General features: G+C 41.8%; 1 protein-coding gene across 1 annotated transcript; it reads right to left on the bottom strand.

The window, feature by feature from the left end:
- Positions 1-213: 213 nt before the first annotated feature.
- EFTUD2 (elongation factor Tu GTP binding domain containing 2) lies at positions 214-20,546 on the bottom strand. Its single transcript, XM_075277156.1, has 28 exons — positions 20,448-20,546; positions 17,803-17,924; positions 15,690-15,855; positions 14,094-14,172; positions 13,934-14,009; positions 13,659-13,724; positions 12,627-12,662; positions 12,425-12,515; positions 11,747-11,829; positions 11,387-11,553; positions 11,182-11,306; positions 9,123-9,186; positions 8,889-8,979; positions 8,673-8,808; positions 6,712-6,839; positions 6,210-6,403; positions 6,012-6,123; positions 5,722-5,862; positions 5,076-5,177; positions 4,896-4,978; positions 4,692-4,778; positions 4,363-4,489; positions 3,727-3,814; positions 3,484-3,602; positions 1,832-1,926; positions 1,592-1,745; positions 1,388-1,495; positions 214-526 (listed from the first exon to the last, which is right to left on the bottom strand). The coding sequence occupies exons 2-28, from the start codon at positions 17,911-17,913 to the stop codon at positions 431-433; spliced, it is 2,925 nt and encodes a 974-aa protein (XP_075133257.1). The 5' UTR covers positions 17,914-17,924; positions 20,448-20,546; the 3' UTR covers positions 214-430.
- Positions 20,547-20,619: the final 73 nt, after the last annotated feature.

Raw genomic sequence — 20,619 nt, 5'->3', positions numbered from 1 at the left:
TTCTTATAATTCAATTATACCAAACTATGAGATGAACAAAAAAATGTTCTGTAAAAAAAATACAGTGTATTCACATATACATGGTTGTATATATGTTTCTAGTCGGTTGTGTGTGATTACATCAAAGGAAGATCCTGGCTATCTCCCACTACTCAAGTCACTGCATAGACAAAAATGGACAAATTAAAAGAAAAAAAAAGACAATATAGAAAATATAGATGAAAAAGTTTATTAAAAAATAAACATTATTTACACATCACAAGAACTTATTCCCTGATAGAGTCAAATATTCCTTTCCACACTGAAGGGCTCAATTCGTAGAGAACATTGACATTGATAAAACAGATTCCCAATTGGCCAAAGACAATGGCTCATTATGCAAAACTGTGAAGATCTCTCATGGTACTATCAAGGTAGAAAATCATCTTCCTCACATGGGATAGTTCAGCACCACGTCTTGTTTGGCCAATTCCAGCAACATAGGGTCATCGAAAAACTTGCTGATGCTTACATCTTCACTTAAACCCTGCAACAAAGAGACCAGATAAACAAACTAATTCAAAATACATTTTGTTGTTAATACAAAATTAAAGAAGTAAATTAACTGATAGATTTTTAACTAAGAAATTACATTTGCTATTAAAAGGGGTTTTACAGCCTTATGATATTGATGACCTATCCTTATCATTAAAGAATTGTACTGGTGAATCGATGAAACGTTTCCCAACTATAATGTATTACAAAAAATATTTGATTTCCTTCTCCACTTTTCAGGCTGAGCTACTTCAGACATAGAAGTCTATGGAGATGGGAGGGGAGGAGGGAGCCTGCTGGGGAAAAACACAGACAAATAGCTGCTGTTGCAAGTGAGGGGAATCTCTTCTGACACTATTGCATCTGACTCTTAACAAGTTATTAATCAATTAAAGGGTTGTCCAGGAATTGGACAAACTCCAGAGGGACCTGGGTCAGGTGTAACATATATTTAATTTCACCTGCCCCCGACACTCCAGTATCTGTTGCCACAGCTCGTTCGGCCACACTGTGGCTTGGTTCCTAGAAGTCCTGTGCCCCATGTGATGGCTGAGGCCAATTGGTTGCCAGGGAGAAACAAATAACTTCACTCACATACTTCACCAGATCTCTTCCTGAGGAAGCTGAATGGCCTCAGAAGTTACAAGGAGAGTAGGACTTCCAGCACTAAAGGAACGTTATGCTCCCGAATAGAAAGCGATAGTGAACACCAGAGTGCCAGAACAGGTATTTTTTGTTGTTACATCTGCCTTGGCCTCCTCTGCTCCTCCAGTTGCTTGACAAGCCCTATTAACTAAGTGCCAGCAGCCTCTCCATTTAGTTAGCGAATTTCTCAACTGAATGTTTTACAAACCTTCCTACGTCTTGTCTTGATCATAAATTCTCTGGCAAGGTGAGGTGCTGGTTGAGGCTCCAGTGGTCTTATAATTATACTTTTATCCAAGGGGTCTCCTGGCACAATCTGCAAAAATAAGGGAAATTCCAATTAATAATTGGTACAAAAGAAAGAAACCAGTCACCTATTGGTAAAGCTTGAGACCATCCACTCCTATATTACCTGCCAGTGGTGAAAGACAGATAAGGAGAAAGCCTGTCCTTGTGTGTGAGTGCGCAGGTCTGTCTCAAAACCAAACGAGTCGATTGCTGGAATGAAGGCTTTGATGGTATAGAGTGGTGAACCAGGAATAGGAGCATCTTGTGTGACATGCCCTCTGCAGAACAGAAGGAAGCAAATTACTGACTAGTATAATACAGACATAAAATACAATTGTGTTATAGTCATAAATTGTTCCCTAACCTTCTTCTAGCCAGAACAGTATACACAGCAGAGACGCAATCCGCAGGAGCTTGTACTTCCACAAAGTAATATGGTTCCATAAGACGTGGAGTAGCCTGTAAGGTAACACCGGTAGAATAACATAGAATGAAATAGGGCAGTCGTAATAAAGAGCTGTTAATAAATCATAACATACTGCCATAACAGAACTAGGCAATACCGTATTTTCCGGCGTATAAGACGACCCCCAACTTTTCCAGTTAAAATATAGACTTTGGGATATACTTGCTGTATAAGACTACCTCTCTTCTAACGCACATACAGTAAAAAGTTAAAAAAAACATCAGAGTTGATTTCAAAATGGTAAATTTTAATTCAAAAGCTTATGACATGCAGGTACTTAGCAGGAAAGGCTGGTTGTCATCAAACATAAACAATAACATAGCATTACACATTGCTATTCATGTAAGTGGCCTTTCATATAATATATACACTGCTTGCTGGAAGCTTTCCACTTTGGCTTATAAATGGTGGTCCTGAGTGTGGGACACCCATCTATGATACCTATTATGCTGGGTTCACATATATCAATTGAGCCCAAACCATTTTTTTTATGTGGGAGCAGGACATAACTGATAACATTTTCATGCACTTTGTGCACAGGTTTGGCATCCATGGGTGGAAAGAGAGAGGAAGAAATACTATAGAAAGAAATAGGATCAACTCTAATTTCAGATCTCGCTCCTGCAGTGAAGCTATGCAAGAAGAGAAAAAGGGGCGGGCCAGATGGGTGAAGGAGGCGTGGTTTTCTAAGTAAACTTGAAAACACACCTCCTTCACCCATCTGGCCCGCCCCTTTTTCTCTTCTTGCATAGCTTCACTGCAGGAGCGAGATCTGAGAGGCAGAGAAGGAGAGGCGGGACAGACGGGTGAAGGAGGCGTGTTTTTTTCCAGCAAACTTAGAAACACGCCTCCTTCACCCATCTGGCTCGCCCCTCCTTCACTGCCTCTCATAACTCGCTCCTGCAATGAAGCTACACAGGAGGGAAGGAGGGGCAGGCCAGACAGTTGAAGGAGGTGTGTTTTTCTCGGCACAGTGCTGCTCTCCTTTTGCCATCCCCCAGGCTTTCAGGACGCCTCCAGTAATAGGATACAACGGCCAGAGGGATGCACTCTGATAGTCCTAGAGACTAGACCCGGCGTATAAGACGACTCCTGACTTTGGAGAAAATTTTCAGGGGTTAAAAAGTTGTCTTATATGCTGGAAAATACGGTACTTCTACCCAATTGTAATGTGCTGGTATATGGTATGTACACAGGGTGCCATACACAATTGTTAATATTATTTTGGCAGGCATAACAAAAAGTAGCGACAGGGCTTTCTATGAATTTAGTAGTCAATATTACAAGGAGCAGTCCATCAGCAGAGTCTATGTTGACAATACTAGCCAATGTTCAGCTATTGTGAGAATGTAGACAGAGTTCTCATTCATTCAGTTTACGCTCCTTTCCAGCTGACTGAATTTCGCTCCAGCCTGCTGTGCTGTAGGACAATACACAATATTGAGAATAGGATTCCCAGAGAAAATCTGTATGATGGCAATGACTGAATATACAGATAATTATTGTACCCAAAAAGGAAAAAAAAAAACCACCAAGAAAAATAACCATACCATCAGGAAAGCAGAGTATACTACTCTGCGGGCTGTTGGAATGATCTGCCCACCTCCCCGATGCAATGGCTCCTGAGCTATGACCGCATCCAGGATTTTAAACTTCACGTTTCTGATCACTAAATGGGGAAAAATAATAATAAAATAAATATAAAAATAAATTTATATTTATATAAATATAGCATGTTAAACATTTACAAACAAAAAAAGGGCTTGTACCATACCACAATGTAAAATACTCACACTCATCACACAGGGGGCCTTCCCTTGTTCCCCACTGGAATCCCTGTACAATGCTGTCTTTCACAGAACTCAGCAAAGCTTTATCCACCTATATGAACACAAAGGAATGGTTATGGGAAAAAGGGAAGACCTATTAGCTCCAGGAATGGATGAGTAGAGATAGATACAGCAGATGAGGTCTTTAGTGCCCAGAGGAAATAAATTAGCAAATTTAGTACTGACATTATGTAGTTGGTACATTTAGTTTATGACTTTTTTTTTCTTTTTCGATTGCAGGGCCAAACCACTGATTCCTATTTTCCATAGTCTGGCGCCAACTATATATTTGTATAAAACTGTAACTTAAACCAAGCTAACTAATATGTGGTATAAATTTAGACTAGTCATTCTAAAAATGCGTCACATGTATCATTCAGCATCAGCCAATGTAATTAATCTTCCATATTTTCAGCTGCTTAAGCTTACACTGTGTATATGTGGACCATACTCTTAATAACGCCACCTATAGAGTTATGCTATAAAAATGACTGGGATATATAACTACATTTCAGAAGTCCCACATCCATATTATCATTTTAATATGTAATGAACAATGTTAAAAGCATTAGATTCCAAAGCAACAGACCAGGCACTTACCTCAGAAGGCAGTGTGTCATCTACCAGGATGTTAGGACCAGTGGTGTCTGGCCCAAAAGCCCAAATAGAACGGGCAGCCAAAAGATCCCAGTCATATTTTGTCTGGAAAAATTCTCCTAGTTTCTTCCTGTGAAGTAGGAATGCAAAATTAAAAATAAGACTAAGCCATTCAAAATAACAACAATAGTGCTGAGTCAATCTATGGAAAGTTTGTTCTTTTTAATGTAAAACTCTTGAGACACAGGTTTTGGTAATATCCAGTATATGTCATTATAAGTAGATCTTTGTGTAAGCAGCGCTGCAATTCAATAAATGATTTAGAATCTAACCTGTTCCATGAAATCTGCACCACTTCATTTTCAATGTCTTCAGCTAGGCCTTTTTCCAATGGCTCCGCAATCATAGTGATTTTATTTCTGTAGTCAAGAAATTGTGGGTAAGAAAAGTGCAGCAGTGGACACATCAGTGTGGTTGGAACAATAGGAGCATGAGACTAAAACACTGAAGATTGTTGTGTACAAATGTCAACCTACTTCTTATTTGGGGTCTCAGCAAAACATTTCAGTGATGAGGTTTCTACAACAGTCTCACAAAACGTCACCACAGGATCTGCCACCTGAAACATTATGAAGGGGTTAAATAAGGAATTTATGACTATAAAAAAACCTCACGTGCCAGTCTTAAAACATAGCAAGCACTTTCCCTGAACTCACCTTAATATCAATCTCGGAATACATTTTGCGCAGATCATGCATAACACAGTCAAGGTACAGCTCTCCGGTGCCCAGAATGACATGCTCGCCAGACTCCTCCACCTGCATAAACGCAAACAATCATTACACACCTTTAGGGTTAGTTCACACGGGGAGCGGAAGGGTGGATTTTGTGACATGGGGAGACGCGTCGCTCTCGGCCAAAATCCGCCTGCCACAGCTTCCGACAGTTGCAGCCTCTCCCTCCGGAGTAGGCTCAAATGAATGGACAGACTCCGGAGATTGCTGCCGCGAGGTGGACACCGCAGCTTAACAAGCCGCGGAATCCGCTTGAAGAAAGGGCAGCTTGCTTCTTTTTTCTGCTAGCGGTCTCCATAGACCACCATTGTGAGTGGGCAGATTATGACGTAGATTCCGCGCCATAATCCGCCCCCTCTGTGCCAGTGTGAACGGGCCCTTAACTTTCAATACACAAAAATGGGTAAAAACCAACATAACAGTGTATATCCAATATACAAATTGATTGAATTAAAGAGTCTTTCTAAAAAAAAACAAAAAAAACAAAACAAAAAAAAAACCATTAAGAGAATAATATTTTTATAGCTGGACTTATGTATTGTATATTACATGTAGGTAGAGAGGATACCTTGGTGGTGAGAGAAGGGTAGCTCTTGTTGACTTTTCTAAGACCATCTAACATTTTGGGCAGTTCTGAGGGGTTAACAGGTTCCACAGCAATTTTAATGACAGAGGTGGTGTTGAACTTTAGTGGCCTGAAGATCTGAGCCTAGAAGAGAAGATATAACTGTGACTGCGTTCTTCACCAGAGATCCCATTATATTAAGCAACACTAGCTGTGACAAGTACAGAATAAACCTGATCATTGTCTGCCCAAATGTTATAAAATAACTGGATTATTTGCAGTTATCTGCTTACCTCCTCATTGCCCCTTGGTTCTGTGATTGTGGCTGTCTTTACTATGGGTTGATCCACACCCTCAATTAGAACCCAATTTCCGGCGGGCACTCTGTTCACTTCAATATGATACCTGTAAGGAATTAAACTGATTAGGGCAAAAAGAACAAAGATCTATAACCAGCAATAAGTAGCAATCCTTTCTATGCCACCACTTACCTAGCCACAGACACCCACAGTCTTCCTACTGTGCAGACTTGGGAATCCTCCTCATCTTCTAAAGTATAATTCTCACCAAGTACCTTCACTGGCTGCCCAGCGTGAATAGTGCCACTCAGCACACGGCCAAAAGCGTGAAACTGCACTCCATCATCTGTGCTGTACATCTTGGTTGTGTGACACATCAGCGGACCCTTATAACAACAATAGACAGAACATATGACAAGCACCAACAAAATTAACTTCTGACAGACAGTTGCTATGTCCTCTTTCCCTCTGCTGGTACCAAAACTATATATGACCATACAAATCAGACTATAAAAAGAGACCACTACATTATTTGGTATGAATATATACATAAGTAAGTTTGTAACCATAGTGGGGCAAGTTCATGAGCATTTACAAGCTGCAGATGACATACATCACAGTGATATAAAAGACAAGTACATATCAGTTTTTACAAATATCAGCTTATTTAATAAAATAATGAAGATGTACTCACTTCAGGATCACACTGGCTCATCTCTTCTCCTAGCTCAGAATCGACACCCCCAGTATATGTATGTTCAATCTTGGCTCTTGCACCAGCCTTTGGAGATGGGATATGCTGAACACACATATCCACAAAACCTGTAAAATGATAGAATAAAGAGTTGAGATGAGCAAACACTATTCGAAACAGCAGTTTGGAATAGCACGCTCCCATAGAAATGAATGAATGTAGCCATTCCATTCATTTCTATGGGAGCGTGCTATTCGAAACGGATATTTCGAATAGTTTATGCTCATCTCTAATAAAGAGAAATTGTAACTTCAGTGTGTATTGAATTTGTGGTAGATACGGTTGGGAATTTTTGTTCTGTTCCTTACTGTGCTTCAAAGTTTTGTCTGTGTCCCCTGCACCGCATATGCCCAGCTGCTCAGAAACGTGCCCACCTATTTCTGCTGACTATCAAGTTATGGAAAAGGTGTGCAGAAAACTGGATAGCAGTAGCAACTGGTACCCCTACAATTTTCCCCCAACCCAGGAATGTTGTCAAAAAAGTAGGCACATCATTGTTCTGAAAGAAGCATTTATTTGCCGAGAAGCAATTACCTTTCTTCTATGGTAACATTTTTAACATGTAATGGCAGTCAATGGACCAGTTAATACTGTATGTTGAGAAATCGCAGTACATCACAATGAATTGTGAAAAACCGGTCAAGAGCTTTACAAACCATTATATTGTTAGATATGCTACAAAACAATAGGTACTGTAGGTATATACCGTATTTTTCGGACTATAAGACGCACTTTTTTTCCTCCCAATATGGGAGGAAAATGTGTGTGCATCTTATAGTCCGAATGCAGCGTGTGCAGCGTCTGTGCGAATGAAAAGGAGAGCAGCACGGTGCCTGCCTGCTCTGCCCCTCCTTCCCTGTCTGTGTCGCGTGTTTGCAGGAGCGAGATATGAGAGGCAGGGAAGTAGGGGCGGGCCAGACAGGTGAAGGAAGCGTGGTTTCAAGCTTGCCGAGAAAACCACGCCTCCTTCTCCCGTCTGGCCCACCCCTCCTTCACTGCCTCTCAGATCTGGCTCTTGCAATGAAGCCACACAGACAGGGAAGGAGGGGCGGGCCAAACGGGAGGAGGAGGCGTGGTTTTCTCAGCAAGCTCGAAACCACGCCTCCTTCACCCGTCTGGCCCGCCCCTACTCCCTGCCTGTGTGGCTTCATTGCAGGAGCAAGATCTGAGAGGCAGTGAAGGAGGGACGAGCCAGACGGGTGAAAGAGGCGTGGTTTCAAGTTTGCTTAGAAAAGCACACCTCCCTCACCCGTCTGGCCCGCCCCTTTTTCTCTTCTTGCATAGCTTCACTGCAGGGTGTCTCTTTCCATCCATGGATGAGAATAGATAGATAGATTAGATAGATAGATAGGAGATAGATAGATAGATAGGAGATAGATAGATACATAGATAGGAGATAGATAGATAGATAGATTAGATAGATAATGTTCAAATCACCCCCATATCCCTAGAATACATATAAAACAAAAACATTACTGTGAAACACATACACATTTGGTATCCCTGTGTCCGAAAGCCCCCGGTTCTATTTACATTGGTGAAATATTATATTATTAGGTTATTAAATATTTCACCAATTTTTTTTCCTTAAAAATTTTTTTTCCCCCTATTTTCCTCCTCTAAAACCTTAGTGCGTCTTATGGTCCGAAAAATACGGTAGGTATCTGATTAGTTGCTAAGGTATACAACATTTATGTACATGGGTTTCTGCCGGGTACTCCGGTTTCCTCCCGCACATCAAAGACATACTGATAGGGAATTTAGATTGTGGGCCCTATATGGGACAGTGACTGTCAATGTCTGCAAAGTGCTACAGAATATGATGGTGCTATATAAGTAAGCATAATAAATAAAATAAATAATTATATAGATTAAAAGCTTAGACACAGTAAATGTGTTACCCGTGAATTCTCCAAAGAAGCGATTGCATACAAGCCTCAGCAGTGGACGGATATTAAGTTTCAGTTCCTCCTTTGTAAGATGGATTCCTAACTCTTCCAGTGTCTGTGGCAGAGTAGTATCTACATCTCCTACTACCTATAAGAGGGAAAAAACACAATACTAACCAACATCACAAGCTTTGTGCAAAACATCAAAACTAAGAAACCTGTGCTAACCTGAGCCAATATCTTATACAGAGGTTCCAAGATGAACTCCACAAAACTTCTCTGGGAACTGCTTGTTGGAGCTTTCTTTGTGAATTTACGCCTGGAAAAAGTAAGAAAGTTAAATTTTCCACCTTAAACCCAATTTTAGCTGCTCCTTTCCTATAAGTTAGATGTAGCTTACTCTATACTGATGACAAAGCTCATGTTTATACACATGACGGACTGTCTGCTTCATGTACTTACGTTTTTGGATTAAAATAGATATCGCCCCATAACCGCTTGGAAAACTCCTGATAGTTGATATCTCCTGCAGATCAGAAAATATAAGATTGAAATTCCACCAGAAAAGGATTCAAAATTAATATAGATGCTATAAAAATGAAGCAATACAGTACTGTACACAACAAAAAAGCAATGCTTCCCACATACAATGGTATATTGACAGCATTAATTCCAATGACAACATCATCTCGGGGAATGGCCCTAGTACAAGGAGTCAGAAGCCAATTTCACATGCCGATCATTGCAGTTTTGTCTCCGCACTTCTGCGGCTCTCCAGTAGAGGTCCCCAGTAGTAGACAAGAAAATGTCAGAGTAAGAAAATTTCAGAAACTGAATCACTAATCCTGAGAAAATTGGACTATTCTGCCAAAAGACAAGGAAACACAATATGTATGCTGCTTGTTCTCTCAACAGAGAAAGCTTTTTATTAAAGTTTTGGATGGTCTAAAAATCCCCTCAGTTTCATGTATACCAAATTTGTTTTTATTCTGGAATGCGAGACAGTGTAGACGTTTTAGATTCCAAAGGAAGTAAAAGTGCTGGATATGCTGGGCAAAAACCTTTACGCTGAGGCTCCCATTGCGGAAATGCAGCTTTTTTTATGCAGATTTAGTTGCAGTTTTTTGAGCCAAAGCCAAGAATGGCTACAGAAGGAATGGGAAAGATATAGGAAGTATTTATACTTCTACATTTGCTCAATCCACTCCTGGCTTTTGCCCAACAATTCGCTACAAAATCTTCAACAAAAAAAAGCTGTGTTTTTGCAGTGTGGAGCTTTAATCTAAAAAAACAAGAACAAAATCAGTACTCTCCTCTCCCCTGGAAAGTCATCTACAGAAGAAACTGCACATCTTTGATAGCTTTAAGGAGTATTCTGATCACAAGTTTCCCCCATCCACAATATTGGGGTTAACTTGCTGAATGTTGGGGTATCAACCACCACCAATCATAAGAACTGAGGTGTTTTAAACCCCCCCAGTGTGAATGGAGCAGCAGGTCTGATATGTGCAGTACTGTGACATTCACTTCAATGGGAAGCACTGGAAACAAAATAGAGCACTCTTATCTCCAGCAACTCCCACAGAAATGGAAAATCAGCTGTCGTTCCTAACCTGACGCTCCATTTAATAAACTGGGGTGCTTCAACAGTCGGACTCCCAGCAAGTTCTGTAATCCTGTGGATAGGGGTAACTTGTTGTGACTAGAATACCTGCAACATAATAATATAATACATAGCACCCAGCTGCCATCAGAACCATTGGCATCTAGCAGATATGCCGACAGAGGGTTTCCCCTCTCGATGTCACATTCCCTAGCTTCCCTGCATTCTACAGAATGCAGCAGTTAAGGGGGTTATACCAAGGCAAACTGGTACACCCACCCTTCTTGCAGTCTTGAAGTGAGTTGGAAGGAAGGGGTTGAGTACTGGCACTGCTGTCCCGGGAGGAAACAGCAGACTTTATATCTATGTCCCAAGGAATTGCTGCACTTTCTATTAGGGTGTGCAGTGGTGGGAAGCAAGTTAAGTTCATCTCTCATTTTATTAATTCTGTCAGAGACTGGTAATTCAAAAAGTTTAGAAATGTTTCTACTGTATTTAGACAACAGGGCTCTATTTCTTTAGAATGAAGTACAAATTGTTTCTCAAAAATAGCATCACCACCTAAATAGCATATTACGCACCAACTGATAACAGCATTGATTGCTCAGGAACGTTGGGGGCTAGAGGAAAAATTTCAACTGTGCCAGAATCAGTGGAGCAATGATTATTAAATGATGCAAACAGCTGGACATGTTGAAGATGGTCAAAGCCCCTCTTTAATGTTAGAAAATACAGCTGACACTAGAGAGGACAATAGGTATTGAGATGGTCTATACATATAGGTAGGTATAAAACCAGCATCTCATGTTCTCGAATTTGCCCCAGAACTTCCTAAATTACTTGTAATTTATCATCCTGACACAGTCTAATGGCATGCAGTTTATGATAAATGTACCCCACACCAACAAAACAGCATACCGTATGTATCTGCATAGATCTTAGCAAATGAGCCCAATGTGAAGCAGATGCTATACTGTGAACTTGCAAAGCAGACGTTTCCCAGGAGGGGGGATAAAACCAGGTTCTCATCTGTAGAATACATGCTGCAGAGAAACAGAGGATCATTAAAGCTCTGCTAGAAAACTGCATCCAGTCATAGCAAAATATATTCCAAAACAAGCACCTGAGCAATCCATTAACCTCATCCACAATGTGTCTCAGCTTGTAGTAAGCATCTGTGGGGGGCAGCTTCAGCTCCAGTATTAAACGGTCTATTTTATTAATACAGACTGTGACAGCCAAACGTTCTTGCACGGCATGTTTGATCAGACGCTCTGTGTTCAGCATTACCTGAAAGGAAATAAAAAGCAGGAAAAGGTAGGTTGCAATCAATGTGACATCTTGATTAGAATAAGAGAATGCATAGAGACAGAAACAACGGATCCATCCGTAGGAAAACAACTCATCTTAATAGGGATTTTTACTAGAGCATATACAATAAATGTTTCAGTACACAACTATTAGTATAGACTGAGGTTCTTACCCCTTCTGCGGCATCGATAAATAACACAATGCCATCGGATATCCGAAACCCAGCTGTGACCTCATCAGAAAAGTTCACGTGTCCTGCAAAACAACAAGATCAGTGAGATCCCATGCACACGAACATCAGGTCCTTGACAATGGAACAGATAGCATTTGTAAGCATGTCTATTTTTATGGCCCCTATCGATAGAACTGACAGACCAAGCCACAAACGTAAACTGGAACAGAACAAACTCCATTTTTGCAGAATGGTCCTATTGTGCCCACACAGACCTGTAAGAATACAGACGTGTGTATGGGGTCACTGAGATTAATAGGACTGTAATGCTATTCATTTTTTATGGATCTATATATATATATATATATATATATATATATATATATTAGATATAGATATCACGAACAGCAAAAAATGCAGTTGTTTACATTGAGCCTTATGCTCGTAACAAAGTTGTTAAACCAAGTTGTATAGTGTCATTGGAGGGTGAAACAATAAGAAAAAGACCTCAAACACCCAGCGCACAGCTAGATACAGGTAGCTTAAACAAGATCACTCATTCCTGCATATATTGCTCTGCTAAGAAATAAAGCAGAATAAAGTTTTAAAACAACCCCAGCTCCCCATCACCACTACCCCCTACTAAGCAATATGATCTCATCAACCAATGTTCCATACCTGGAGTATCCATTATATTAAACAGATAGGATTTTTCCTTGGTGTCAGGCAAAACGATGGTCACGGGTGTACTTTTCATACCAACACCTCTCTGCAAGGAAAGAAAATACAACTTACACACAGAGTAAGAAACTTTTAACTTTTTTCTTATTCCGGTTTACTCTAAGTAAAATGTTTTTACAAAAGCATCATAGTTTCTTACCTCCTGTTCTGTGAAAAGGATATCAGTGTAGCAAAGCTGCAAAGAGAGGAAAAGAAACCACATAAAGCAGTGAACACAAGTGTAAAGCAAAATTATACTAAAAGCTAGTGAGGCACACGAGTTAGTTCGGAAGTCACATCTATATTTAAGGAGATAACACAGGCACAGCGTTATAACTAGGGCTCTGGAGTTGGGTAGGCCAAACCACCGACAGACTCCTCTATTTTCCAGCATATTATTAATTATTGTATAATATAATTTAAAATAGTCACTTAACATTGAAACCAGAGTCAGAGCCTTTTTTCTGACACCAGGCAAAATTGGTCAAAGCTCTAAGGCTCCGTTCCCACAGAGTAATGCGCCGCTCATTTAGACACGTAAACACGTGTCAGAGCGAGGCGCTTCAAAACAGACCCCATTGACTTCAATGGGTGCCGGCTTACGCACACTACACATTGAAATCAATGGGTTATAATGCCTCCCATTGATTTCAATGTGTAGCGCGCGTACACCGGCACGCATTGAAGTTAATGGGATCTGTTTTGAAGCGCCTCGCTCTGACATGTGTTTACGTGTCTAAATGAGCGGGGTGTTACTCTGTGGGAACGGGGCCTTTAACTCCACATTCATGACTTTGACCATGGGTTACAGTTAGGAAGAAACGCTCAGTATAAACTTAAGTGACACCTCCCCTCTGTTCATGGGCACCATATTATAACAGAATTCCAATAAGATAAAATATTTGCACCGAAGAGAGTGATAGCCCATTGACACTTAACCAAGAGGTGCTGGCATGCTATATTGCTTATATTAAAGGTGGTCAACATGGCTGCTTTTGTCCAGAACCAACACCCATGCCAGGTCAAAGGCTGTGCCTGGACCTGCAGCACAGCTCTATTAAAGGGAATTGGGCCGATTTACAATATAACACACAAACTATTCAGAGATTTGGTGCTGTTTCTAATCCTGAAGAACCCCATCAAAGCTACTGTACAACATGTGTGAAAGCAACAGGCAAATACAACTACTTACATCTTGGTCATGTCGTTTGCGGATCTCTGGATGTGTTTGCTCAATCAGACAGTCCACAAAACAAGTCTGAGGACAAAAGCGATAAGAGGAAGGTCAATATCTATAAAACGCAGGGTTAGATGCTGACCTGAAAGCCAAGCACTGTATTAAATTCACCAAATGGTATTTTGTATTTGGCAAGTTACTCTTGGATATTTAATCCATGACTGAAGCTCTTGGGTTTTGGTCTTTTAAACAGCACAATAAAAAGATTACTATATTAGCCAGGCATTTACCTTTCCATGATGAAGGTGTCCACAAAGTGTCACATTCCGAATAAGCTCTGAATTATCCATCAGATCAGCCAAGAAACTGAAAAATACAGAAGAGTAAATTGTAAAAATCGAATCAGCTCCTTTACCAAAGAAAAGCTTACAGTATGTGAAATATACTCACTCCATAGCATACACCGTGGTGGGAAGACCTTGTTCCATCATAGAGAATTTTTTTGCCTTCACAGGTTTAATAATAGGTTCTGTGAAAATATAGAACGAATATAGTTCATGTAGGTTATTACAGTTTGATTATTACAACACTTGCAGTTTTGTTGGGACAGAACATGTCCAAACTGAAACTACTATTATTGATTTCTCTTCAGAACCCAGAGTATAATAATTGGAGTATTATACAGTGTTATTCACCTCTACTGGGCTCTGGCCGACTTCCTGCTGTCTTTGGCGCTTCTGCCTATAGTCAGGGACTACAGAGCCTTGTGATTGGACCTCAGCGGCCTAGTGGTGTTGTATTGCTTGCATCTATGCATCACAAAGCCACATGATGCTGAGCCCATTCACAGGCTTCAGCAGTCTCTAACGTCAGCCAGAAGCACCCATGACAACAGGGAGTCGTAGCAGAGCCCAGGTGTAGTGTGTGAGAGTCAGTGCACAAGAGTTTTTTGGCGCTGATTTTGACACTGAATCCACCTAAAAATCAGCCTCCAAGCTTTTTTTGGAAGCTGATTTTGAGACGGATTCAGCGTCAAAAAACTCTTTGTGCACTGACCCTAACACTGTTTGTGAGATCATCTCTCCGGGACCTCTGCTTATTATGCCCTATGATAATAGTAATTTGGTTCGAACGTATTCCAGCCAAACAAAACCGCCACACAAACCTCGCGGTAACTAATCTCATGAGGTTTGCCCATGATTGTAAAACAGGCATGGTCTTAAAGAGGACCTTTCACCACTTTTGGGCACATGCAGTGTTATATACTGCTGGAAAGCTGACAGTGCGCTGAATTCAGCGCACTGTCGGCTTTCCCGATCTGTGCCCGGTGTGAAGAGCTTACGGTCCGGTACCGTAGCTCTTCTATGGTCAAAAGGGCGTTTCTGACCATTAGCCAGAGACGTCCTTCTGCCTCGCGGCGCCTATCGCGTTGTGCTGTGGAGCCGGGAGGAACACCTCCCTCCCTCTGCTCACACAGCTCGTCCATAGACGAGTATTATCAGGAGTGGGAGGGGGGCGTTCCTCCCCGCTCCACAGCACAGCGTGATTGGCGTCGCGAGGCAGAAGGACGTCTCTGGCTAATGGTCAGAAACGCCCTTCTGACCATAGAGCACTACGGTACCGTAAGCTCTTTACACCGGGCACATATCGGGAAAGCCGACAGTGCGCTGAATTCAGCGCACTGTCGGCTTTCTGGCAGTATATAACACTGCCTGTGCCCAAAAGTGGTGAAAAATCCTCTTTAATAAACACCATTCATCGTAATTGAGGTAAAATGCCCGTTTAATCAAGGTTTTGATTTAGGTCATAATTACCCAGCCCTATTCTATACTACTGCTAAAAGGAGCATGATAAAGCTTAGTAAATATTATACATTGACAACAAAATTGCCTGCATCATTCTAGTATGAAAAAAAAAAAAAAAAAAAAAGAGGGTGTCCAACAATAGTAGTTGACTGGAATGGAAAATAATTGGGAAGATAACACATAAATGATGGTGCACTCTCTATACACAACCCATGGGTTGTGCTCCATTTGTCTTTCTTACCTGTAAGTGGCTGTGTGTCCTCCTCTTGCACAATAGTCTCCACCTCAGGACCATATACTTCCTCAGCAGTGGGGTAATATTTCTTGTCCTCATGCAGAACAACCTCCATGCCTGTACGATCCTCATCAGGATCTCCCATGTAGTCATCATCGTCATCATCTTCTGCCTGGGATAAAAAAAAAAAAAAAAAAAAAAAAAGGAGCAATATTATAAAACGGGGAAAACAGTAATGTAAAGGATGTAATGAGCCTGTAATGTCTCCAGGCTATATTACATATGACAGCAATGGTTGCAATCAATAGGTTTTATAAATGTCAATCCATATCTTTATAACTGTTGCAGAAGCATGCTTCACGCTAATGGGAGCCAAATCAAATGACTATTGTTGTTCTTCCGCAATATTACCAATACACTGTAGCTCAGGGGTAGGGAACCTTCGGCTCTCCAGCTGCTGTGAAACTACAACTCCCAACATGCTCCATTCACTTCCATGGGAGTTCCAAGAACAGCAGAGCAAGTATGCATACTGGAAGTTGTAGTTTTGCAACAGCTGGAGAGCCGAACGTTCCCTACCCCTGCTGTAGCTCATCTACAGTTACGGCATGTTCACACCCCTGTCTTCAGGCTGCATTTCCTTGTCTGATAATGGATATGTGAATGGATTCAATAGATCATAGTCAGTTATGATGCAGCTCCCAAACGGCTGAAGTTGTTGGTTCAGTACTGTAGCGATCTGGCTGTTTAGGATCTTACTACACACTACTACAAACTCAGGGCGGGATCACACCTGCGCCCGGTCTCCACTTTCGGGTTTCCGTCTTCTGCTGAGAGAAACTGGACAGGAGACAGAAACCCGGCGGTCAGTTTTCAAACCCATTCACTTGAATGGGTTTGCAAAGTGACCGCCCGTGAGTGTCTTCTTCCTCTCCACGGTGAAACCGTTTTTTTTTAACCGGACACAACGTCCTGCATGTCTGATTTTGTGTCCGGTTAAAAAAAAACGGTTTTGACGCAGAGAGGCAGAAGACGCTCATGGACGGTCACTTTGCAAACCCATTCAAGTGAGTGGGTTTGGAAACTGGCCGCCGGGTTTCCATCTCCAGTTTCTCTCGCCAAAAGACGGAAACCCGAAAGCAGAGACCAGGCGCAGGTGTGAACCTGCCCTAACTGTGAGGCGCTAAATTCTATAAATTCTGATACAGATGCGGTCAGTTTGGGGAATATGGCTCGCAAACAAATTATATTCCCTGGACAGAATACGGTCACGTCAATAAGACCTAAAACAACTGTTTTGACCATTACAGATCACCGAAACTGAAGTGTGTAGCCTGCTACCAGTCCACTAAGAGGATATGACTGTATCAGTGGCGTGACATTTGAAGGCACTCGAGGTGGAGCCAACCAAAGAGATTTCAAGAACAGCAGTTGGAGAGCAAACAGCGAGGAAGGCAACTAAGGAGCGTGCAACGAAGCCAGCCTAAAGGAGGCTGCAAGAGAGGAAGTACCAAAGACGACGTGATTTCTGTTGAGATTGTACGTTCTTTGAGTTGATTGTTCTTGTACTTAACTCCAAATTCTTTGTATCCTTAGTTTTGCGAGTAAAACTATTAAGCATAACTGGCTGTGTTCATCATTTACAGCAAGTAACACTTGCACGTCCGTGTGGTTTTCTGATGCATCTCAACCACTACAAGGGATCATAGCCCTAGTGCTGTCAGTCAATGGACACCACTCAGTGCTAAAGAATGGACAAACGAGAACAGACAGGATCACTTGCTGAAATATGCCCACAATATGCCCAGCAGCACTGCAGAGGTGGTCTAGGGTGCAGTATTCCCTAGCATAGTGCTTATAGGGGTTCTCCAAGAAGTAATCATTCCTATAGACATCTTATGGTAAAAGATCCTATTTCATGGCATTGGAAAAACCCTTGAACTACTACTGGCTCTGGCCCATGTGATACTAAAGCTAAATCCTTCAGCATACTTCACCAACACGGTGTACACTGCACCCATTTATAACCGTGCATCTTTAGGAATAAACAATGTTCACATAAAAAATAGGTACAACGCTGTATAATCTAGAGTACATATGTAGGAAGCCTTTGACTTACCACATCTGCATCCCTGTCATCTCTTCCCATGTCTTCATCATCATCGTCATCATCAGAGTCAAGTTCAGGCCCAATGTAATTGCCAAACTCATCATATGGATCAGCGTCCATGTCTGCAGGTCCTGAATGTACAAAGAAATAAAACCGTCTGCATGAGCTACAATGGTACTTATTCTGAATCTTTATCTAATTTGATTATTAACTGTTCAGCATATGGTCGGCTGCAGACAGAACTTTTTTTTGTCCAGTATGAATGGTAACATGAAGGTCTGGGATTCAAAATGTTCAGAATGTAGAGGCTGGAATGGTGTTACGATACAGTACCCGGCTCTAGGTATTTATTCAGTTCTGATCTAGAAGTTGTTTTAGGGCTTTTTGTGGATAAAAAGCCACAGAGCAATCCTCTGAATTGGCAGGAATCTGACAACAATGAACCCCACAGATCAGCTGTAGGTGAGCACAGCTCTTTCTTCACAAGTTACATGATGTTATGTTCATTGGATTCATGGCCTGTACACTGCTTAGTCCCATTCAATTGAACGGTGCTGAGCTGCAATACCAAGCACAGCCCAAGTGCAATACATGGTGTGGTGTCTGGCATTCAGTGAAGTGCCCGTCCATATGCTGCAAATCCATGGGGGCTCCATGTGTTGGACCCATACTGATTTTCCACTATACAAAGTATAGGTCATCAATCTTAATTTGTCCATAGACAGTCGTGACACAGTTCAGTCTGAAAATGTCACTCACAGCTACAGGAGTAGTTTAAGGCTGCGACTCAAGTGCAAAAACCAAAACACTTGCACTTGTCTGAAGATAAATCTGGCCGATCCCAATTCACTTGGAGTCTGCTTTGCATAGCCATAAAAAAATGAATAGGATATCAGGGTTTGTCTCTCCGCCGATTTTGGGTAGAAACCGGGCCTTGCCTATTATAGCATATTGGATCCGCGGGTAACTGATTTTTAAGCAGATAGGGTTTCTGTTTTTCGGGTCCCAAACACACTCAAAGAAAGGAAACCCGTGCATTCAGTTTTTCTGACCTATAGATGGATCACAAAAACTTATTCCATGAGAAGGGCAGGAGGCGAGTTTCACACCATGATCGCTCATCTATTGTTCTGATCTATCAAGTACAGCCATACCCCATACCACAGGTTGCAGTGCTACTTCTGTTCATGTCGTGATCAGGGCAGAATCCCTGAGTCCATCAACATTATGCGGATTATGTGAGTGACTTTAAACTCCCCATAGAACCCCTTTAACTGCCTATGGAAATAAATGTAAAATCTTCCATTGGTATCCCTCAGTCTTGCAAAAGTTAAAATCCATTTTAGCCTTTGGATATAAACAACAGTAAAGGCATGGCTTGAACATGAATGGACAGTCGCAGCAGAGATCAGAGAACTGGGGACAAGTGAGTATGGGACTTGTGTACTTCCTGTACAATCCCTTTAAGCATTATTTACACATAACCAAAATATATTTATTTGAAAATGGTCACTGGGGATGGAAGGTTCACTTTACCGTTACTAAAGTATTTTAGGCATTGTCTAGTGAGCTAATGTACCTTAATTCATTTGGTGGATTCTTCATCATGTATCCCATGGGTTGCTCCTCCCCCTCCCTCCTCTAATTAATTACCTGTGCTATGGGCGCTGGCTGACTATAGCAAAGTCAATGTGAAATCAGGGAAAGAGAGAGGGGGCAAAGCGCCTCAGCTCGATCAAGAAGAGTCAGTTGAATGAATGAAGGCAAATTTACCTGCGTGGACAATCCCTTTAAACAAATGATGCAGAGTCCACTCTGTCTGCTTTCACCTTCGTGTACATAAGTGACAGAAACTTTCTCCTATCATGTGTACTGTTTACATTAAAGTGAATGGGAATGGGCTCTGTCCATATCCATTACTGTTAAAGGGGTTGTCCAAGACATTTCAGTCTTGCAAGCAAAAGGTGCAGGAAGATGAACAAAAGAAAAAAAAAAAAACAACTTACCTGTCCCTGGTGCTTCAGTGTCCCAGTCCATTGTGCAGCCCCTGGGGCTTTTCAGCCAACCATGACCACTGAGACCAATCAAGCGGCCTAAAGAAAGGACACTGGACGTCACCAGGGATGTCCAAGTGATTAACTTAGACCGCCAATTGGCCATCGCAGTCATGTGTGGTGGGGACTTCCAGCGGAAAAGCCGTGGGTCACCACAGTGACGTACGTGACAGTGGCCTTGGACACTGGAGCACCAAGGACAGGTGAGAGAGCGAGCGTGTGTGTGTGTGTGTGTGTGTGTAGTATTTTTCACCTTCCCCAGCCTCCTGCCACAGTATTAACAAATATTATGGACAACCCCTTTAACATCAGTTGCTCTCTAAACATTCCAGTGAACATCCCCTAGATATAATAACCCCCTATATAATAAGGGTAAGTGAAGGGGATAAGGGCTGCTCAATGGATAAAATGGGCGCTGACATGACATGCAGATAGTGCTGCTTTACAGCAAGCCTCAATACAATGACCGCGGTCCTGTAAAGGCAGTCCTATGTACAGAATGGCTGGCACCTCAGTAACAGGCAGTACAATGGCGGGTTATTAGTACAAGCCCCGCCATAATACTACACACTCATATGCACCATAACCATTACACTCTACCTGCAGGTTCCCGCTCACAGCCCGGAATCAGACGTCTCTAATACGTTTCCTCCGCTCACGCCGCTCTCTCTCACACACACGTCCTGCGACACCGGCCGAAAAGGACCCAGCGCGTCTACCACAAGTTCACTGCAGCTGTCCTCTGGCTGCCTGAACAAAAAGCACAAAATAA

The sequence above is a fragment of the Leptodactylus fuscus genome, chromosome 6 (assembly GCF_031893055.1).
Source record: "Leptodactylus fuscus isolate aLepFus1 chromosome 6, aLepFus1.hap2, whole genome shotgun sequence".
Lineage (NCBI taxonomy): Eukaryota > Metazoa > Chordata > Amphibia > Anura > Leptodactylidae > Leptodactylus > Leptodactylus fuscus.
This window is presented reverse-complemented; position numbering and strand designations above follow the sequence as displayed.